The sequence below is a fragment of the Cnephaeus nilssonii genome, assembly GCF_951640355.1.
Source record: "Cnephaeus nilssonii genome assembly, chromosome: 3".
Classification (NCBI taxonomy): domain Eukaryota; kingdom Metazoa; phylum Chordata; class Mammalia; order Chiroptera; family Vespertilionidae; genus Cnephaeus; species Cnephaeus nilssonii.
The window spans coordinates 57,444,340-57,460,248 of NC_137074.1; the positions used below are offsets into that span (position 1 = coordinate 57,444,340).

A 15,909-nucleotide genomic window follows, 5' to 3' on the forward strand; every position below is an offset into this window, starting at 1 on the left:
AAGATACATACAAATGACAGCTCGTCTTTGTTGAGTGCCTAGGATGTGCCAGGCTCTTTCCTAAATGCTGGACATTTATCTCATTTAATCCTCACTACAACCCTTTATTAGGCAAGTATTAGTATCATTCCAATTTTGCGTGTAAAGAAACAACTGGAGTTTGGAAATAACTTATCAGGTCTTTTAACTGGTGGGAAGTGAAGGTAGAATCTAAACTCAGAAACTCAGTCTCTAGAATTAACGTTTTCAAGGGGAAAATGAAAAGAGACAGCTAGGAAATTAGGTGGCAATGAATTGGGGATAAAGAGATGCCACAGGATGAAGTAAATCCTCCTATATAATAAAAGACTAATATGCAAATACACCAAACGGCAGAACGACCGGTCACTATGACGTGCACTGACACCAGGGGGCAGACGCTCAATGCAGGAGCTGCCCCCTGGTGGTCAGTGCACTCCCACAGGGGGAGCGCCACTCAGCCAGAGGCTGGGCTCACCACTGGCGAGCCTCTCTTCTCCCACCTCCACGGCAGCACTAAGGATGTCTGACTGCCAGCTAAGGCCTGCTTCCCATGGGGACTGGCCTAAGCCGTCAGTCAGACATCCCCTAGGGGCTCCCGGACTGCAAGAGGGCGCAGGCCAGGCTGAGGGACACCCCACCACCACCACCACCACCACCACCACCACCAGTGCACAATTTTCGTGCACCAGGCCTCTAATTTAAGAATAAAAATACAACTTACGAATTTGAAAACTTGTAGAACTCGGTTTAAAAGAGCAGTGATGCAATCTCTAAACAAGGCGTTTATCTTTTTTAATTTGTTCATATTTTCAACCCTGATTTTGCTGCTTTTGGCCTCTTCTTGGAAACCTTATCTGCTTAGTAGTGTGTGTGCCCAATGTGGTTAGTTTTATAGAGAAGTTACAAGCTAAAGGGAAATAAAGATGGGAGGTTTTTGCCTTTGAGATGGACTTGCTACTTCCTTTGTCTTTTTCTCAATCTGAAAAATCCTCCTGCTTTTAGAGAATCCAGTACCTGACTTCCTTTCACTTGGAAGGTTAAACTTGCCTGCTTGGGAAAGAGTGGGTTAAAATAAATAAATACAAAGATTGGGTTTTGTTGTAAGCAAGCCCCAAATTCAAATCCTGAAGCTCAGAGGGCTTGGGTTATTGTCTGAACTTTTGCCCACAAAGACGAGCAGGGATGATTCCACCCTAGGGGGTTTGTGAGGATTAGAGACAATATATGTACATGGCCCAGCATACAGTAGATGTAGAGAAACAACTGAGAAGAAGGAAGAAGGGTTTGCTTGTTGCTCATTCACCTTTTATCCTGGGACCCTTCCCTACTTTCCATGTGAGGTATTCTGAGAGCTGTGCAGGATGCTATTGGGCTGGCAAACCCTCAGAGGGACTGTGTGTGAGCTCAGTGTGGTCAGCATATCTGGGAACCTGGAATATTTTAAGGCTCAATATTCACATAAGGGGTGAAATTGAAGAGAGGATGAAAGGCAGCACAGCCAGTGCTGACGCTGGTAAAGGTGAGTTCTCTGACCCCAGGTGTGCTTTGCCCATAATAAGGGCATTCATGGAAGGGGAGCTGAGTGAGGATTTGATAATGAAGGTGCTCCCCTTGTCCCTACTCTCCTGACTCAGAGTGTCAGATTCGGCAATCCAAAAAGCTACTACAGAGCAACTTCTGGCCCCACCAAACTCCCTCCTCTGACTCCCAGCAAGCCGGCCCTCCCTCCCCTGCAAATGTCCCACCTCTGTACAAATAATGTTGAGTAGAGTCCTTTTCATAAACTGCTATTTATGTTGAATTACTATTCAGCAAAATAAAGAACATGTAAGTTATTAATTACAGTATCAGAATGACAGTTGTCAAGTGTATATTAATTATTGCTTATGTAGCCTGGCCCCATGTTTTAGTTCTTTGCAAGCCAATGAATACCAAACACATTCTTTTATTTATGGCCAGGCAGAGTGGCAAGAGCTGCTCAGGGGAAGAATCTTAAATCATATTCTCTCAGAAAATGAACGACCACAGACAAGTCATGTTTTCCAATTTCAGATTTGCTGTGTATGACATGGGCACAGCTCATCATTTCCCAGGGGTCATATTTAGTGTGTAAAAGAAAATATCTGAAAGTGCTATGCAAACCTAGGGTCATGTGTAGACTGCAAATCAGCATCTTCTCCCTATTCCAATCCATGTGTGTTACTGTACAAAAGGAGCTAGTGTTGAAAAATTCATTGTCGGAATCTTACTGCAGTCCCTTCTGTTCATTAGGCTGTGTTGTTGGGCAAAAGCTCCAAAGTCTATTTTAGGTCAGTTCTGGGGAAACAAAACAAAACAAAACAAAATAGGGTGAGGGTGGAGAAGCAAAAATAAAACAGCAGATAACTATAGAATTCATGTTAGGCATGAGATGCTGGTCACTGGCTCTTCTGATGATTGTATTGATTTCCAGGAATCCTACACCTGATAGACAGCAGCTATTTTCCCCAAAACTACGGAAGGCTTGTTTTCAAAATGATGTTCTTTTTTCATTCACAGCTGAATAAGGAAGTCATCTTCCTGAAAACACCACTGTCACCCTATTACTCTTCTTCAGAACAGCCTTCCGTGATTATCCGTTAACTAGACATTGGAGTGTGCTATAGACTTCACTCCATCTCCCCACCTCCTGGTCACCACACCAGCACCACCTTATTTATCCCCTCTGCTTCCCATAAAGCCAGAGATGCCAGCTAGGTTGGTTCCCTCCAGGTTCCCCAAGTAACTGCCCCTTCCTGCTAAGGGCCTGTGCTTATCTTCCATCCTGAAATGGTGCGTTTCTCTGCCCTCTCTTTCTCATGTGTCATCTTTATCCTATCTGAGTCAGAGTCTCGCGTAAATCTCTTCCTTTGTGAAGGTTTCCCCATCCAAAGGTCTCCCCTACACTGCTGCAGACCCTCTCTCCAGCTCAGCTGTCATGGCACATCCTCATTTACAGCCCAACTCGGGAGGTGACTCAGGTCATTTCTGGGGGCCAGAGCCTGTTCTGAGCAGCATTCTGTTGCCTCTCCATGGCTATGAGAACAGCAGGTGTGGGTGCCCATCATAAGCCTCAACAGACTATCTTTTGTGGGCTGTGTCCAGAAGGTGAGGTGCGACCAATGGCTTTGGCCACTGAGAGAGGCCCACCCAGCTGCTCTGCAATGGGTGTCTATGTTTGTTTTGTTTGTGGGAGTAACTCAGTCAAAATAAAGGCAATTATACCTGAGAACTCCAGTTTGAAAGAGGGAGACTCATACACTGACACTAACGTGGCAGTGTATGTGCCAGGCACTGTGCCAAGCACCAGATGTGGATTATCTCATTGAATTCTTGCAAGGACCTGATGGTCGTACTATTATAATCTCCACTGATAGTTGAGGAAGCACAAACTGAGTGAGAGTAAATAATTTGTCCAATGCCTAAGTAGTAAAGTGATTTGAACCACATCATATCTGAGTCCAAAGCCTAGGTGGTTGCTCTTTTAAAATTAAGTCTACACCAGTGTTTCTCAAAGTATGATGCCCAGAGCAGTAGCATCAGTGTCTCCTGGAAATTTATTAGAAATGTAAATCCCTGGGCCTCACCCAAGTCTTACTGAATCAGAAACTCCTGCTGACATCGGTCTGGGCTGTCACAAGTCTTCCAGGTGGTGTAGGCTCAAGTTTGAGTACTTCCGCTCTGCACTAACCCTCCTTTGAGAAGACCCCTAGAACCCGGCCTAGAACCCATATTGATATAGGAACATTACAAGATATCAATTCTGTGTGGCCCTCTGACTGCCAGAGTCCCACCTGACATATCTGTGCCACCTGGTTCCTCATCAAGGCAGATCTGCAGTATGTGTATTGGGAAAGTAAGAGGAGGGAGTTTTTTTAAATAAAAAAAGTGTGTTTAATTCCTTCAAGTCTTTCTTGATAAAATTTGGCACAGTCTGATTTGTTTCATTTGCTCTACGCTTGTGTTGACCTGACAACTGGTTAATGTATTTCTGGTTATTCATTCCATTTTTTATTAAACAAACATTTGTTGGTTGCCAAGGAGGTGACAGGCACAATAAGAGGCACTTGTGTTTGAACAGTGAGTTAGAGACAAACCCAGTCGGCCTTCTCAGGGCCTACAGTAAACAGGCCATCACTAAGAAGTGTGAAAAAGTGCTCCTTATGGTAAGATGAGGCACTTGGGGAAAATAGAGGGAGGTCCCTCTTCCAGATTTGTAGTCAGGGAAGGCTTCTTGAGGAGGTGAGGGTGCAGCTAAAGACGTAAGGAATAAATAGTAATTAGTCTAGTGAAGGGAGTGGAATGGTAGCCAGTGATATGGAAGAGTGCTGCAGCTGCAAGATCCACATGCCGGAAGACCTGCTGAAGACGGCAATCCTAGCATGGCCGAAGCTCTGAGTGTAAGGCATGGAGTGAAGGGAGATGAGGCAGGAGAGAAAGGCTGCAGACAGACGTGACCAGCCTTAGAGGCCTTGTAGAGGTTGAAATTTATCCTTAGGGAAATGAAGAGAAAATTATGTGAAGAAAATATATATTAGCAAGTTCACTCCAGTACAAATGTGGGCTTATCCTATATAATAAAGAAGTAATATGCAAATTAACCCTCACAAAATGGCTGCCTACGACCAGGCCAGCAGGGGGGTTAGTGAGGGACGACCAAATGACTGAACAAGCAGGCTGTGTGGGGCAACAAGGCCAGCAGGGGGAGGCAGTTAGGGGCGACCAGGCTGGCCAGGGGGGCAGTAAGGGGTGACCAGGCTGCCGGGGGAGGGGGCAGTTAGGGGCAGCCAGGCAGGCAGGTAGGTGAGCGATTAGGAGCCAGCGGTCCAGGATTGTGAGAGGGATGTCCAACTGACGGTTTAGGCCCGATTCCTGGAATTGGACCTAAACCGGCAGTTGGACATTCCTAATCGAGCCTAAACCGGCAGTCGGACATCCCCCAAGGGATCCTGGATTGGAGAGGGTGCAGGCTGGGCTGAGGGGACCCCCCACACTCGTGCATGAATTTCATACACCGGGCCTCTAGTTTTAATATAATTTCTTTATTATTGTTGTATGTATTATTACTATCGATGGACCATGAGCTCCTTGGGAGTTGTCCTTGATCTTTTTCTTCGCCATCTTCCCTTTTGTCTGTGCAGTATCCACCCCACATTTTCCCCAGGCCAAGTAAGAACTCAGACTCCACCTGTGAGCTCCCAACCAGTCAGGCAGTGCGGTGGTTCATTTGCATTGCTTTTATTACCCACCAACCGAAGTAGGTCACCTCCTAGAGATCTGGTCTACCTTCAGCATTGTCTCCTGCTCTTGGCTGCAGGGTGTCTGTCCTTGTTGGTGACCGTCCAGCACACAGAGCGCTATGTCACCCTGTTTGCCTCTGTCGTCCTCAAATGTGACTACACCACCTCTGCCCAGCTCCAGGACGTGGTAGTGACGTGGCGCTTCAAGTCCTTCTGCAAGGACCCCATCTTTGACTACTACTCTGCGTGTGAGTGTCCTCCCTCTCTGGCTCTGCCAGGGTCCCTTTGTGAAGTATTGCCATTAGGATGTAGGTCGGAATGATTTAGGATCACAAATCCTCATAAGTGAAAAGCCATAGAGATCAATCACTTAATCCAGCCCCCTCATTTTATAGATAAACTGAGCCTAAGCAGATGGAGTAACTAATTGAAGGTCACATACTATTTTATTTATTTTGAAATGTATGTCCCACCTTGTTCTAAAAAGATTTAAGGCAACTTAGACATTAAGTAAAAGGCAGAGCAAATTCTGCCTCTTCGTCTGTGTCAGCACGCTGATATGTGGATGCAGATTTGCCTCTCGTCACCCTAGTCTTAGAATGCTGACAAAAAAACTCCTGCACCCCCGGGATGCATGAGGAAGGGTCATTTGTGAACTTGTGCCCACTGCCAAGTTCAATTCTACAGCCAGCCTTCCTGGTGGACAGTCACTCCCCTGCTGACTAAACAGTGATACGAAGCTCACTGCCCCCCCCCCCCCCCCCCCGGGAGTACATTTGTTGTTTGACATCTCTGAGATGCACAATTCCCCTATGTTTAGCCATATCTGACCTCTTAAGTAACAATTGGTTCCGCTGTCTGGAACGAAAGCTCTTCCTAGCTGCCCACCTCTGCCTCTCTCAAGGAACAAAGGAACCCAGATACCCACTGTCAGCCTGGGATAATTAACCTTGTAGAAATTTTGGGAACAGAAGCAGACACCCTATTCGAAGGAAGCAGATGAAATCCCTGAGATGAAAGGAGGGGGAGGCATCAGCTTTACCTCTTTTAGTCCGACAAATGTCAGTATGAACCCCAAAACCTGTCTTAGCCACCCATGGAGACTGATGCTGTCCCCAAAAGACCCCCCTCTCTCTCTAAATTCAGGTATAGTTTCCTGGGGTGGGGGTGGGGGGGTACTCTTAAAATGCCTGGGTTAAGTGGGGAGGTAGGTGAGACTAGGATAGTGGGCATTTTCCCCAGCAGATTTAATAGCTTTCAAACTTTGTATTGTAAGGGCAGGTGTATTTTAAGGAAGCGGAGTCTGGGGCCACTAAAAATGAGACACAGGAAGTTGGGATGGGATTCATCCAGGACTTGATGGCCTATTGGGGGGATTCTGGACTCTCGGGCTCAAAGTGTGGGTCTCTGGTATCACTTGGGAGCTCATTAGAAAAGCAGAATCTCTGCTTCTCACCCCAGACCCACAGAATCAGAATCTTCATGCTAACAAGATGCCCCGGGGACACAGAGGTTCATAGTGAGGGCACCTTTCTTCCTGGGAGTTCCCCATTGCTGTGTGACTTAGGTGTGTCCTCTCTCCTCAGCATACCAGGCAGCGTTATCCCTGGGCCAGGACCCTTCCAATGACTGCAATGACAGCCAGCGAGAGGTCCGCATCGTGGCCCAGAGGCGGGGCCAGAATGAGCCTGTGCTGGGGGCAGATTACCGGCAGCGCAAGATCACCATCCAGAACCGTGAGTGAGGGTGCAGAGGTGCAGACACCAGGCTGAGTCATTGTGGGGATTTCCCTTTTTCTCTGCTGCCTGATGATCTACTTGGGTCCCTGCCCTTGTTTGAGGAAAATGCCAGCTGTACCAGTACAGAATGTGCCCTGACACTGGAAGTCACCTCCCTGGAAGTTGGTCTCTGGATGGGCTTTGGCTAACGGTGTAGGAGTGGATGGTTTCCTTTGTGTCCCTGAGATTCCGGGCCGAGGTGTGGACCAGGCTCCTTTGACCCTTCCACGAATTGCTCTCAGGGCCTGCTGGCACTCCAGGCTCCTGGGTTTCCCTCTGGCCGTGCCTGTTTTACACATCTAAGGAAGTAGAGCCTTCCAAGTAGATGCCCACCTTCAGACCAGCACCCTTCAGTGGTACAGAAAAGAACATTGGGCTTAGAATGCAAAACACCTGGCTGAGTGTCCCATTACTCCCATATGTGGGCTTAGTGACCGTGGCAGCTGTGTTCTCTAGCTTCTGCTGCCTCATCTGCAAGATGGGCATAATGTTCTCTGTCTCCCCACACTGAAGTGAATATCAAATGGGATATGTGAGAGCTAGGCTTAAAGCGTATCTATTCTTTGTGGTGATTAGACTCAGGTGTGAGTTCACTTATAGGGTGTGTGAACTTGGGCAAGTCCCTTCAACTTTTTTAGCCTCGATTTCTATAAAGTGAAACTTGCCACAGTACCTGGGGAGTTGTCAGGATCACGTGAGATGATATGTATAAAGCACTTAGCAACAGAAGGTGTGCAGTGAACTTTAGTTACAATCACTCAGCATTCTTTGGGGTGGATGGGTTAGCACCCCACATTCCCATCTTGTAATCCAGGATTGGTGTGATGGGTTATTGGCACAAAATTCAGAGCCTATTTCAATGAGCTTTGTGTACTGTGTGAAGTAAACATTTGCTGGTTAAAAAGAAAAAAAATGGTGGGGGAGATACACCCAGCAGGCCACTCAGAATTCCCATAGCAACAATGTGAAGAAATCAGTTGATATTCTTTGACCATTTAAAGGTAGATCATTTAAAGGGAGCCAGTTTAACAATTGCTTCCAACTTTGTTTCTAATACTTTGGCTGTAAAACTTATGTTTGATCCTTTGACATTCAACCTCTGATTCCCCCAAGCCGTGTTCCCGGCTTTAGGCCACAACTGTCCTTCTTTTCCCGTCTTTAGGGGCATTCTCAAAGATTCAGGGTGGTTCCACTTTCTCCAGAGCCCGCAGACTTAGCTCTGATAAGTCTCTTTAATTAACAAGTCTCCTTTACAATTTTTGAAGGTCAAATGAAAGTCCCCAAAGGTGATAGTCCCTGATTTTCTTTTTTTCTTTCTGTTTTTTTTTTCTTTTTCTTTCTTTTTCCTAATTTTGAGCAGTGCTGTCTGTTACCTCCATTCCCAACCAGCCACATTGGGTCAGACTCTGCTCTTTCTTACTCCCATGGGAAAGTGGCATTTCCCCTTGGTTTTATTTCTACCTCCAAGCTTATGACATCAGGAGCCTTGTTTTCTGATACTTTTATGCTCATTTCTGCATCATTTGTGGTGAAGCTGTCAAAACAGTTCTTGAATCATTTAAAATGCTAACATACTTGAATGCCCTCATTACTCTGACATCCCCAAAATAATCTTTATTGTCTCTAATAAAAATTGGGGAAGGTTTATAACACACATTAACCTCTGAGGGGGAATTTCCCCCAAAGCATTTTCACCATTCTTCCAAGTCTGTGGTATAGAAATAGCTTGTTTCTAGGAAAGGTAGTGGGTTTGGAAAAATCATAAGTAGGAAAAAATCACAGGGATTGACGTAGAGAAGGAAACAGAAGTCAAAGTTAGCTCCAATAGTGGGTGACCTTACATTTTTGTTTCATTTCCTCAATAAATATTTCTTGACAAACATATAAGAAAGAATTGCAGATATATAGATGGTTTTTAGACTTACTGTGATCATTTCATATGTATATAAATGTGGAATCACTATGTCATGCACCTGAAATTATTACAGTATTCTATGCCAATTATACTTTAATTTTTTAAAAAAAAGAATTGCAGATATGATTGTCAACTAAGCAGGAGCAAATCTGTCAAGTAAGGTCTTTAAGAATTTGAAGATGTCCTCTGGCACTTACTGTGGCTAAAATAATGGGGTCTTGGAGGCTGCCCTGATGCCTCTGACTAGACTTTAAGCCCTTTTAGGACAGCGATGGGTCTTATTCCTCTTCAGATCTCCCGCATTTCCTCTTGAAATCGTCCACAGTGTCTAACGTAGTGCTGGACCCACAGAAGGTCTTAGTGAGCCTGTGTTGCATTTGCTAATCTTGAACATCCCATTCATCTGTCTTAGTGGGGGAGCACAGCACTTGGTGTTCATGATAACTAAAATTCTTTTTTTTTTTTTTTTTAGTAACATTTACTCTTAAAACAATGGCATTTCATCCTTGCTTATCCAGGTTTATCTCATAACCTATTCCTTTAAGATCCAGAGATATCTGTTCACAGCTGGCAAGTGATCCAGGCTATGGCATTGTCTACCTAGTTTGGAGAGGATATTAGAACTTGGTGGTTAAGAGCACCAATAGTGAAGCAGAGAGACAGGGTTTGAACCTACCTCTGGTAAGCATTAGCTCTCCGTTGTTAAGCCGGTTTCTCAACCTCCTGGGAAAGGCTAAGGCCTGCTAAGCCTCTCGGTTTCTTCATCTGAAATGCAACTAGTAATAGTACCCACGTAATCGCTTCTCGGCCTTTTGGCTAAGATCAAGTGTAGTACCCACGTATCAGGATTACAGTTGTGAATATGCAAAAGCCCCAAATATTACTGACTTAAACAATAAAGTTTATTTCTTCTCTTATATGAATTTGAAAGTAGATAGTCCAGAACTATTGTAGTAGTGGCTCTCTTCCATTAAGTCCTCAGGGCCTCAAGCTCCTTCCAACCCACCAAGAATGTCATCATCGACCTCATAGTCCAAGATGGCAGCCATCGTATTTGCTTTCCAGATAACAGAGTAGAAGAAGAAATAAAGAACAACCCTGGCCAGTGTGGGTCAGTGGTTAGAGCGTTGTCCCATGCAACAAAGGGTCACGAGTTCAGTTCCTGGTCAGGTTGTGGGTTCAGTCCCCAGTCAAAGTGCATATGTGAGGCAATCGATCAATGTTTCTCTCTCTCTCCTTCTCCTTTACTCTCTCTCTACAATCAATGGGGGAAAAAAACATATCTTCAAGTAAGGATTTAAAAAAAAAAAAAGAGGAAATGAAGAACAAAAGGGTAAAGGTGTCCCCAGACTGTTTTTATGAAAGTTCTTGAATTATTATGTAACACTTCTGCTTACACTCTATCCGCCCTGAGTCATATGTCCGTGTCCGTCTGTAAGAGAGAATAAGAAATACTGACTTTATTCTGGGTGACCAAAAATTTTATGACTATGAGAGAAAGGGAGAATAGACACTGGGAGACAAGTGGTAATCTCTACCTCACCCACTTGGAGAGTTGTGGTGGGAATTAAATGAGGTGATATATACAAATGCTTTCAAAATACCTCATAGGGCTCAATGACTGGTCAGTTCTACCTCCATTATACTGTTTGGAGAAAGAGGAGGGTCTCAATAAAAGGAATTGAGGCCTTTCTCTGAACTATGAGGGGCCCACTTAAGATGTGGAAGGACAATGCTAGGGTCTTGAATCTACGATAGGTCAGAAAGCATTTCCTTCTCTTTCAGTCAGTGCACATTCTTCCTCCTTTCTTGCAGGAGCAGATCTTGTGATTAATGAAGTGATGTGGTGGGACCACGGAGTGTATTACTGTGCGATTGAGGCCCCAGGGGACACATCAGGTGATCCGGATAAGGAGGTGAAGCTCATTGTCCTGCGTAAGTGCTGTGGGAACTTTTTATTTGTCCACCCCACCATGACACTTTTTTCATACAAGAAAAAAAAAAAGAAAGAAAGAAAGAAAAAAGCAGAAACAAGCAAAGCCAGGTGGTTATTTTTGGATTGCCAGCCTCTGAAGTTCTCTTACCAAAGCTAACCTTTTTTTTTTTTTTTTCTCATTATACTGTTCAACCTTAATCTGTAGGTCAAGAGCTGTATTTGTTAGACCTCTAGGGTATTAGAACGGCCCCTGTATACTTAGTGTGACCCCTGCTTGGCTTCTCCCCTGCAGACTGGCTGACGGTGATCTTCATCGTTCTGGGAGCCCTCCTCCTGCTCCTGCTGATTGGGGTGTGCTGGTGCCAGTGCTGTCCCCAATATTGCTGCTGCTACGTCCGCTGCCCCTGCTGTCCCGCCCGCTGCTGCTGCCCTGAGGAAGGTGAGAGGGGATGGGCAAGCAGTGGGATGGCTTGCTGCTGGAGCCTGGTGCCCCAAACAGATCAACTTCAAAACCATGGGCTCTTCCAGGTTCTCCTCCACAACGTTCTCCCAGCACAGGCTCGGGGGCCCTTTGGCCTCAGCCCAGAAAATGATCCTTGGGCTACAGAGTCAAGTGAGAGGACTTCTCTCCTGTCCTCATTCTAGCCTGCCTATGGCCTTCTTCAAGTGGCTCTGCCTACTGATGGCATTTCCTCAGTGGCTCTGGTATACCTGTGCTCCACTATTTGCTCTTAGCACTGACCCTGCTTAACATGAGGTGGCTGGAGGGATGGTTTAAATGTAGCAGTGAGAGAGAGGGGCCCACTCCTTAGAGATGACTTAAAAAGAGTAGATCTGAGGGAAAAGATGTTAAGCAATGGTTCTCAAACTTCAGAATCACCTCGAAGGCTTGTTAAAGCTTAATTGCTGGCCCCCACCACCAGAGTTTTGTTGTTGTTTTTTTTTAATTTAATTGGTCTGGAGTGGGCCTGAGAATTTGCATTTCTTAAAAGTTCCCAGGTGATGTGATGCTCCTGGACAAGGGCCACACTTTTAGAATTTCTGTGTTAAAGGAAGGAAAGAGGGAGCAGAAGAAGATCTTGCTCTTTCTTTGGGCTGACATTTGACTTTTTAAAACAGAATTATGACATGCCCTAAACAATTTGGCTGCGGAATGCATGGTGAAGATAAGAGAAAAATAAATTATTCTACAATGATCTTTTCTTAGTAAGTAGCTAGAATGGAATCAACTTCTTTAAATGGAAGTGGTATTTGTGTTTTTAAAATAATATATCCTGTTCCTGATAATATCAGTAAAGTATTACATTTCTGAGAAAATTCCAGAAATTTTGGAATATGTAAAGACTAATCTGAGCACCCAGAGATAACCACTCTTATCCTTTTGGTACATTTGAAAGGGAATTTTTTTAAGGGAAAAAATAAGGAATTGCTTCTTAAGATGGAAACAAAACTCAATCTACAATGTTGAGGTCAATGCTCTGAGTCTGGTTTCGGGCCTGTGTTCCGAGGTTGATGTCTTACAGGAAAAGAGAACTAACCTTTATTGGATGTTTGCTCTGTGTAGGCCCTTTGTACATATTTCCCCATTGAATCTTCACAACCCTAGAAGGCCAGTATCATCACTTTTGACAGATGAGGGGACTGAAGGTCAGAGAAGTCACACAGATAGTGAGTAGCAGTGGTAGTACAGTGTCGAATCCATGTTCATCTGACTCACGGGAGCCTGAATTTCCCACAGTAGGCGCTCCCTGCCTTTCAGGGGCCTCTTGGAGAGACACGATGAAGAAGTCACTGTCAGTGACATATTAATATGCAGGAAAAGATGAGAAAAACCCTCTCAAGGTGTCTTCTTAGAATCCCTAGGCCAGTGGGACACTCAAAATAGGCAGGACTGGGGAGAAACCCAGCATAAATGATAAATGTATCCACTGTTGGCTAATAAACAGGTTCTGGGGGAGAGGAGTTCCTCCTAAGTGGTTAGAGTTCATTTAGAAGAACTGGTAAAGTCAAGAAATGCAGGCCACGAGTAAAGGTCCCTAGACCTGAGCAGATGAGGTTACTTCTGAAGTGAGTCATAGGGCAGACTGTCCTGTGAAGTTTGGTGATGAGAGGAGATTATATGGAGGGGGCAGAAGTTGTTAAAGCTTTGGATAGAGAAGGGTGTGTGTGTGTGTGTGTGTGTGTGTGTGTGTGTGTGTGTGTGTGACTATTTTTTGTTTGTTTTTAGAATCGGTAACCCTAAGATATTTGTAGGCAAAGAACCAAGGCCTGTGGAAAATAAGTAAACTAAGATGATCAGCGAGGAGTGATGGAGCCAATGGGAGTGACATCGGGCTTACAGTGAAATGACTGCCTTTAGGACGGAAGGGAAAGACAGCCTGATCTTTGAGGAGAGAGAGGAAGTCATTATGATTAAAGTATAAGGGAGGAAGCTGAGAGAGCTCATATGTAGCAAGTAAAAATTCTAGACACGGAAGGGAGCTTCAAGAATGATGTCAGTGGTTCTTGAACTTCTCTGACCACAGCCAATCTCCCCAACCTGCTCCCACTTTCTAGTGAGAGTTACTAGAGAACCAGAGAGGGAAAAAATTAAAATGACACTACATTTCAGTAACTTGGTAATTCACTTCATACCAGTAAACAACCCATAGTAGAACTTAAAGGTGGAAGCTATTGAAAGTGAACCTTATTTTTTTCTGGGAGAACTGGAGAAACAAGTTTCATCTCTAGATGGTTGACTGGCCCTCCTCCCCACAGAACCTCTGGGCACACCCAGCAGTAGGCCACAGGCCACAGTGGGAATCTCTGCTCTATGCCATGCACCTCCCCATCCTCCTCACGGGTGAGGGGTGTGAGGCCTGGTGAGACTTTTTCACAAGTACACACAGTTTGTTAGTGGCAGAGCCTGGACTAGAACAAGTTCTCTTGATTCCTTGCCCAGGGTGGTTCCTCTTCCTCAACAAAGATGATGCCAACAGCTAAAAGTTCATGAGGAGGGGAAGGCATGAGACCTGGGGTATGTTTAAACTGCTGCTCTACAGGAGGGAAGCCAGGTCTGTATATCAGTCAGGGAAAGTTAGGTTGGGAGGAAGGCTCTTTGAGGTCAGTCGCCTCACAGTGCAGTCAGCTCTGGCAGTGTGGAGCTAGGATGCATGTGCTGGTGGTTCCCTAAAGCTGAGATGGTAAGAGTTCAAAGGGTGTGGGATTCTAGAAAGCTCCTGAGGATGTTACCGAAATGACTGGCCAGTCAAGTCATAGGGGACTGGTAGTATGGGAAAAAGTGAAAGGACTCTGTGGTCATGGGTCAAAAGAGGGCAAAGAACGAGTTCTGGAAGAGTGGAGGGGATTGGTAAGGAACGGTAAGCAATTACAAGCAAGTGCACTTGGAGATCATCAGGGGCACCCACCAGCGATGCCCACTGACGATGTTGGCTGCAGAGGACAAGAGGCGTAGGTCTCTGGAGGAGGGGGGAGTGTTGAGTGTCATTTCTATCAGGAAGGAGACATCTTAAAGACTGTACCCCAGGTTTTCCTCAGAAAGGAAGATGAACATGCCTTTGGTGGTATAGTTTCCCGGTATGTCCATTTGTCTCCCATGGGCTCTAAGGCAAAAGAAGCGACTTATAACAATTTATTAAAACAATGAGGGCCACTATCTATCGACGAGCATACATTATTATCTCATTTAACCTCAATAATCTTGTGAAATAGGTATTATTCCCATCTCACAGATGAGGAGACTCGACTCAGACCCTCTAAAAACTCACTCAGAATCACACAGCTGGTACATGCTGAGAATTCCAGTTGAAGTCCATCTGACCCTCAAAGCCCATATTTAAGGAAACGTCTCTCCGAGGATCCTATTTCTTGAAAGGTTGTTGAGAATTCCTCAATAGTCAACTCTGATTTGACTCCCAGCATTAGAATAAAGGAGCTCATTGAAAACACAGATTTTCTTGCCTTGCATTAGACTGAGGGAGGGTTTGTGGGGATCCAGGAATCTTAATTTTTAACCAGTTCATTAAAGGTGACCAGGGAAGACTTTCCTCCATTGAGTTTCAGAGATAACTTTCTAGAAGACTTTGGAAGCTTTGCTACTTTTTCTGTGTTTCTTATTTTATTGCCTGTTTGATTCCTCATTAGGTGAGCAGCAGAAAACCCTCGTAGTATAGACATCCCCATGGGGCTGTTTCCAGGGACCGGATGGCAAGGGAGAAGCTCAGAGGCTGTGTTTCCCATTCGCATCTCATTAGTCCCAGTGCATCAGGGAAGGGAGGCACCCTGAGGAAAAGGTGGTGGCAGCTAAGAAGGGAGCAGGTAGATGAATCTCTGGAGAAGGTAAAAATTTGATGGGAAAGCTCATGGAGGATCTGGAATGATCTCTAGGGAGTTATCTACGCAGGGGGTTCCATTAACTTAAAAAGTCCTTTGGAGAGAAAGGAGTAAGCCTCACTCTCCCTTTGTCTCCTATAGAATTGGGGGAGTGGGAGAAGGATGTGGCCAAAAGTGTGGGGTGGTACTATTTAGAGGAAGCCAGGAGTCGATTAGAGGCGTAGGTGGTATATAGGGTTGTTCCCAATGGAATTAGATGTCCTTAGGCCTTGGAGGCAGAGACTAGTCTGGAGTGGGTTTTGAAAGTTGTGGGGCAGAGTTGGAGAAAAATAAAGTGAGGAGTTACCGCTGGGGAAGGGTTTTTTTTTGTTGTTGTTCGTTTCACAGAAGTAAAGGAGCCTGGGGCCTCGGTGGTGTGGCAGAAAGAGTACAGGCTTGGGTGTCAGACACAGGGTCACACTCTGTCTCTGCCAGTCACCCGCTGTTGGACTGTGAGCTAGGGAAGTAACCTCTGGGACCCCAACTTCCTCATCTGATCCCACATTGAAGATTTTTCTGAGAGAAAAAAAAATTTCTCTGAGAACTGGTTCGCTTATGTAAAGTGGCAGGACATTGTGTGTGCTGACGGTGGATCCTGTAGGGAGCTGGGAGAGGCATCTGTTAGCAAAA

At 45.2% G+C, this 15,909-nt stretch overlaps 1 protein-coding gene across 7 annotated transcripts in view; it reads left to right on the forward strand.

Moving 5' to 3' along the window:
• The window catches only part of ILDR1 (immunoglobulin like domain containing receptor 1), a 32,348-nt gene that overhangs the window by 8,737 nt on the left and 7,702 nt on the right, over positions 1-15,909 (forward strand). For 4 of the 7 annotated variants that reach the window (XM_079767284.1, XM_079767285.1, XM_079767286.1 and 1 more), the window contains exons 2-5: positions 5,357-5,527; positions 6,866-7,015; positions 10,788-10,907; positions 11,201-11,347. In XM_079767284.1, the coding sequence (XP_079623410.1) occupies positions 5,357-5,527; positions 6,866-7,015; positions 10,788-10,907; positions 11,201-11,347 (588 nt within the window). The remainder of the gene's footprint in view (positions 1-5,356; positions 5,528-6,865; positions 7,016-10,787; positions 10,908-11,200; positions 11,348-15,909) is intronic. The other 3 variants (XM_079767287.1, XM_079767289.1, XM_079767288.1) reach the window with 2 other exon arrangements.